We start from the raw sequence: 6,898 nt of genomic DNA on the forward strand, positions 1-6,898 counted from the left end.
GTGTTGGTGGTCCTGAGTTCTTTTTTTGAGACAGGATCTCACTCTGTTGCCCAGGCCAGAGTGCAGTGGCATAATCATAGCTCACTGCAGCCTCTAACTCCTGGGCTCAAGTGATCCTCCTGCCTCAGCCTCCCAAGTAGCTGGGACTACAGGCACGTGCCACCGTACCTGGTTAATTTTTCTATTTTTTTTTTTTTTTTTGTATGGACAGGGTCTCACTCTTGCTCAGGCTGGTCTTGAACTCCTGGCCTCAAGCAATCCTCCCACTTTAGCCTCTCAAAAGTGCTGGGATTACAGGAACGAGCCACTGCGCTGGCCTCCTGAGTTGTCTTGGCTACAGCAGGCTTTCTCTCTTCCTCCTGCAGCTGCCCACCTCTCCATGTGTGAGAGACTTGGGAAATTCAATTCAATCCAATTCAGCAAACATTTATTGAGCATCTGTTATACGCCAGGCATTGATAGGTGAAATAAAGGGAAGGTCTGGTGGGAAACGTGGGTATACGGTCTAGGAAGTGTCTAACTTCAGTATAATGATCTGAACAAGGTGGCATGGAGCAGAGAAAGAAGCGGCACTTTTATTTCCTCTTTCTGTACAAAGTATATTATGAACAGTGTACAGAATAAACTGGAATAAAGTGAATACCTATTTAATTGCCACCCAGGTAAAAAAAAAATGGAATGTTTTGCAGAATTTCCCCATGTATACCTTCCACAATCTCCTTGCTCCCCTAAGAAGTAACCACCATCCTGACTTTTGTAGTAATTGTAAACACAGGAATTGTTTTTCTTTATAGTTTTAGTGCCCATGTATGCATTCCTAAACAATACTGCTCAATTTTGCTTGTTTTTTAGATTTATATAAATGGAATGATACTGTATTACTCTTTTGTGTCTTATTTTGCTCAACTTCTTGTTTGTGAGATATATCCAACTTGTTGCACACAGCTGTCCTCTTACTGTTGCATAGTATTCATTGCATGAACACACCACAGTTGCTTTTTTTTTTTTTTATTCTGCTGTTGGTGGATGTTTGAGTTTCTTTCAGTTTGGGGTATCATAAATGACGTGGCTACAAACATTATTGTACATGTTTCCCAGTACATACATGCGAGAGTTTTTCTAAGATATAGAATCAACAGTCAAACTGTATGCACAGGTTCAATTTTATCAGATAGCACCAAACTGATTTCCAAAATGGTTGTACCAATAATACAGGAAGCAAGACATTCTAACCAGGGGCAGAAATTATAACCAGGGTGTAGAACCAAAAAGACCTATACATTTTCTTGCCTAAAACTCTCAGAGGTTTTCCCTTTTTACTTGGAATGAGAGCCAAGTCCCTGCTACGACTCACAAGGCCCTGTGTGAGGGGACCCTTGCCTTAATCTCTGACCTGTGCCACTGTGGCTCTCCCCTTTGCTTGTGGCACTTGCTGTCCCCACTGTCTGGAATGTTCTTCCACTAGATATTTCCATGACTTGATCCTTCACTTCTTTCTTATTTATTTAGTAGAGACAGGGTCTCACTATGTTTTCCAGGCTGGTCTTGAACTCCTGGGCTCAAGTGATCCTCTTGCCTCCCAAAGTGTGGGGACTATAGGCGTTAGCCATGGCTCCCGGCCCCGCTGCCTCACTTCTTTCAGGTCTTTTCCTCAGTGACACCATCCTTGACTACCAAATTTTAGGTTGCGACCTCCAGCATTCCTTATCCTTGTCCTTTTCTCAGCTTTATTTTTCTCCATAGCCCAGCCACTTGGGTTCCATTCAGCTTCAGCCAGCTCTCCCTCCTCTGCCAGGGCTTGACAGACTATATCTCCCTCAAAATCCTTAAGGGAAGTCACGCCTAACTGTTTGGGGGCTGTCTAGCTGCCCCTTCTGACTGATCCACCTTTTTGAGTCACTTTTTGTCATGGGATAGTGAGAACAGCTATTCTCATGCTCTGAAATATTAATAATTTGTTTGTCTACCTGTTTGCTTTTTGTCCCCACCCCACACCTCATTTTTATGGGAGCTCTGTGAGAGAGGAAACTTAGCTATCTTATTCACTGCCAAGGCCAGTGCCAGACACCTAACAGGCCCCAGGCTGGTCATCAGTCTCCCAGAGACAGCCGGCCCCCTGCCCTCACACCTAGGACTTGCTCTCTCTGGAAATTCTCAGAACCCAGGCATCCTACCTCCTCTGCTAGTTCCCAACATCCCGACTCAGTCTCTCACAGCCCTTCTGCAGCTGCCACTGCTTCCCTAAGTCCCCTCTGGGAGCTCTTTCGGGGTGGGGGGGGCCTGAAGCAGCAGCTTTGGCCATCAGGGTTGAAGAGACTCAAACAGGCCTCAGGGGACTAGAGCTCAAGAAAGACTTTTTGATTGAATAAAGAGGAAGACTTCAGAGGTGATAGGACTTCCCCAGGTGGAGAAGAGAGCAAGGGCACTCCAGGCAGGAGGAACAGTGTGAGCAAAGGGCTGGAGGCATGAAAGTGCACGTCATATCTGAAGAACGTGTTCTGGTCTGGTGCCGTTGGAGGGTTTTCAGTGGAGGGAGGTGGCAGGAGAGCATTGCCTGGCAGGCCTGGAAGGGGAGGGCTGGAGGGGGAGGTCTGAGCTCCCTGTAGGATCAGCAAGGCTCAGTGTGTCTTAGTTTTAATCCTGCCCCCCACGGTCGCCCCTCCTGCTCCATCGCTGCCCTCCCCTTCACCCAGCCCCCAGCCTGGCTGCTCCTGCAGCTGAATGGACTTCTCTCTGGGCCTGCGCCTGGGGCCTCGCAACAAGAAGGCTGCCCACCAAGAGCCCCCTACTCCTTCCAGGCATGGTCCACCAGCTGCCTCTCCTTGTCTATCCTGTCCCTCCTCTGCCTGTACCTTCCCCTGCCCTGGCTGTCCCCCTCCCACCTGCTCCTGCACCTGTCCCTCTTATGCAGCTCCCTGCCCCTCCTGTCCCAGCCTCCCTGGTCCACCCTGCACCTGCTCTTGCCCTCCCTGCCCTGCTTGTCCACCCTTGACTTGTCCCCATACTTCCTGTGTCCCATGCTCCGGTCCACCTCTAGCCTGCTGCCACCCCTCACCTTGCCCCATTTACCCTTGCTCCAGGGGCCGAGCTGCTTGTTTGAGCTCCCACATGGGCTGCAGTGACAGCTGCGGCTGTGGCCGAGGGGCTGCCTGGGGGCCTCCGGGCTCCACTGGCTGTTGCAGCTGCTGCTTCAGAGGACAACGCACTTCTCGGGGGCGCTGTCTGATAGTCTAGGTGGACCGCTGCCCACCAAGAGACTGCTGGTCTCCTGGAGCACTTCTGTAGCTGCTTCCTCAGGCAGGGAGGCAGGAGCTGGGGCGGGGTGGGGAGAGGGATGAGCTGGACCCTCATCCGGGCAGGCAGAAACAGCAGGCTGCTCAGAACCCTCCTCCTGCCCAGTCCTGGGGGAGTATCTGCTTTGAAGTTAGTTTCTGGGTGTCCTCCTACTGGTTCCAGAACCTCTTCTTCTGCAACTTCTGGAATGGAAAGTGTTCTTCTCAGAGCCTCCCCCACAGCCACTGAAGGTGAGCAAGTTGGCCATTTCTTCCCCTCTATTGAGCCTCCACTGGAGTCTCCTCTGCAGTTCTCATGGAGAAGGTGGACTCTGCCTCTAGAGAAGGTAGAGGATCCTTTGTCCAGAGACCACTTCTTCCCCCTTGGACTTTCACCCACATCTCTGATTGTCCCAAGAGTCTCTGAACCCCTGACCTCTCACCTTGAGTCAAGCAGACAAGGTTAGTGGCCTTTGGACAAGAAGAGGAGGCTGAGTAGAGGGTATCTGGTTCCTCCCTCCCCATGGATATCTTTGACATCCTTTGTGCTCATTTGTTTCTAGCCAGGAACCCTCTGCCTGGATGTCTTAGCTTTCAAATCTCTGAGAGTTCACTCAGCCTCATGACCTCAATCTTGCAGCAATAATCCCATCTGTGACATCCATGCTTATCTGGCATGGGGATGAAGGAAGCTGGGAACCCTTGACTCAGGCTCCTAATAATCCCATCCACACGTAGCTAGCTGTAAGTCTCCTGTCCCTGGGGGTGGGGCTGGAAGCCCCACCAAGAGAAGCCACCAAGAGATAGCTGGAAGTGAGACTCAGCTATCTGCCCAGAACTAGCTCATAGGCTGTCCCTAAGCCCCTCTCCATGTTTCTCAAGTTCTCTGGCTCCTGCACTAACCTGTTTCTTAGCTTCCTCTAGAACTCTTTGTTATTTTCTTTCTCTGTTTATTTTTTCCATCTATCTTTCTACTTCACTCTCCATTTCTATTTCCTTCTATCACTGGGACATTTTGCCTTCAGATCATCATATTATCTGTTTTCTGCTCCCTATACCTCTATTCCCTCCTCTATATCTGTCTAATTTAAAATCTATTTAACATATACATCTTTTTCTTTCCCCTTCCCCATCTCAATCCCTGTCTTCATATCTATTTTCTTCCTTGCTCTTTCCATTCACCTCACAGCTCTCTGCTTTTCTGTCCTATTCTGCTTTGTTGTGCATTTCATTCTTGATCTCTTCCATTTGTTTCCCTTTCTTTGTCCCTCTTCCTGTCTTCTATGTCTAGCTGTTTCTTTACTTCCTATCTTTCTTTTTCTCTCTCCTCCTATCTCTCATGCTCCCCTGCCCCCCCACCTCCTATCTCCCCATCTCCCTGGGTCCTGCACAACAGGGCACATCAAGCCTGTGTCATGTCTTTTTCGTTGCTTCCCAAGGGCCAGGACTCTGTCCGTACTACAGAGGGTCCATGCCCTGAAGTGAGGGAGGGGTGGACATGGCTATGAGAATAGCCCCTTGTTTCCCCATTCACCATTCACCATTCAGGCCATCCACCCCTGCTCGGCTCTAATCCTAAACCTTTTTTTGAAATGATGCTTCTCTCAACTTCTTATTCTGAAAGTTGGCAATTAGAAAGAAAAAGAAGGCTGGGCGAGGTGGCCCACACCTGTAATCCTAGCACTCTGGGAGGCCGAGGCAGGAGGATCACTGGAGGTCAGAAGACCAGCCTCAGCAAGAGCGAGACCCCGTCTCTACTAAAAAAATAGAAAGAAATTAGCTGGACAACTAAAAATATATAGAAAAAATTAGCTGGGCATGGTGGCGCATGCCTGTAGTCTCAGCTACTCAGGAGGCTGAGGCAGGAGAATCACTTGAGCCCAAGAGTTTGAGGTTGCTGTGAGCTAGGCTGACGCCACGGTACTCTAGCCCTGGGCAACAGAGTGAGACTCTGTCTCAGAAAAAAAAAAAAGAAAAAGAATTAAGCATTTATGTTACCTGTCCTATATAAACTATATTTCAGGATAGCTCTAACTGGTAGAGACAACTTCTTATTTACAGAAGAATTCTAACTAATGTAGAAGGAATATGGAATTAGGAAAATCACCATTTTGCAATTCCTCATTGAAATAACTGATCAAAGCAAGAATCACCTAATGGATGAAACCAAGAATGACTGTTGATGCAGAACTTTACAATGGAGGAATCAAGCCATTATAGTCTAACCCCACTGATGAATCCTAGGATCACAACCAGAAACCATGTACCTCCTGATGTGATGATGCAATGTGAAGCATCATCTACCAAGGATTTTTGCCAAGCAAAGTAATAAACAAAAAAACTGAACATGAATCTAATCAAACCTCTAGTGCTAACTTCTATTAACAGGAAATACAGGGGATGGAGGAACAAATTAAATAACACAACAAGGAAGTAAGTAAACACATCCAGAAAGTGGGACATTCTAAAGGAAATCTGGCCCAATTTTTTCAACTAGTCAATGGCTGGGGGAAAAAAACTGAGAGGGGATTTAAAAAGACAACTACTACATGGAACATGTGGACCTTGTTTGCTTCCTGATTTGGACAACCTAACTGTAAAAGCAAGAACATTTAATTATGGACTGGGTATCTATGATACTAAGGAATCAGTGCTAATTTTGTTAGATACAAAATGGCTCTGGAGTTATGTAAGAGAAGGTCCTTATTTCCTAGAGAGGCATGCTGAAGTATGGAGTGAAGTGACCTATTTAAAATATTTCAGCAGAGAAAAAAGGACAGAAAGAAAGGAAAAGGAACAAAAGTGGCAAAATCAATAACTGTTAAGTATATGGGGGTTCATAGAACTATGCTTTCTTTCTTTTTTTTTTTTTTTTGAGACAGAGTCTCATTTTGTTGCCCAGGCTAGAGTGAGTGCCGTGGCGTCAGCCTAGCTCACAGCAACCTCAAACTCCTGAGCTCAAGGGATCCTCCTGTCTCAGCCTCCCGAGTAGCTGGGACTACAGGCATGCACCACCATGCCCGGCTAATTTTTTCTATATATATATTTTTAGCTGTCCATATAATTTCTTTCTATTTTTAGTAGAGATGGGGTCTCGCTCTTGCTCAGGCTGGTCTCGAACTCCTGAGCTCAAACGATCCGCCCACCTCGGCCTCCCAGAGTGCTAGGATTACAGGCGTGAGCCACCGCGCCCGGCCAACTATGCTTTCTACCTTTGTGTATATTTGAACCTTTTTATAATACAAGTTTTAAATGATGTTCCTCTGGTAAGCATAGTTTCTAGTAACTCCCAGAGCATCCTCCCCAACTTCCCTGAAAGCCAGGACTTCCCTGTGACTTCCCCCTACCCTCAACCCAATCCCAGCCTTCCCTGACCTCCACCAGGCCACCCTGTATTCTCTCAATCCTCTGCTGGCACATTCCCCACGTTTAGGACTTTCCCAACTGTGCTTCACAGCTATAAGGAGCCAGGGGAACCTTACATATTTTGAATGGGTCCTATAATAAACAAAGATAATCCAAAAAATGCAATCTTGCTTTTGGTCTCTATCAGGTGCTTCTGAGCAAAATGCAATACAATAATGGCAGAAAACTGGTCTCCATCCTGTGAAACAGAAGACAAGGAA

General features: G+C 47.3%; 1 protein-coding gene across 1 annotated transcript; it reads left to right on the forward strand.

Annotated features, from left to right (window-relative positions):
- The first annotated feature begins 2,721 nt into the window (after nt 1–2,721).
- LOC138397131 (keratin-associated protein 12-4) lies at nt 2,722–3,234 on the forward strand. The gene has a single exon (XM_069491053.1). The coding sequence runs from the start codon at nt 2,722–2,724 to the stop codon at nt 3,232–3,234; it is 513 nt and encodes a 170-aa protein (XP_069347154.1).
- The last annotated feature ends 3,664 nt before the right edge of the window (nt 3,235–6,898 follow it).

The sequence above is a fragment of the Eulemur rufifrons genome, chromosome 16, assembly GCF_041146395.1.
Source record: "Eulemur rufifrons isolate Redbay chromosome 16, OSU_ERuf_1, whole genome shotgun sequence".
Taxonomy (NCBI): domain Eukaryota; kingdom Metazoa; phylum Chordata; class Mammalia; order Primates; family Lemuridae; genus Eulemur; species Eulemur rufifrons.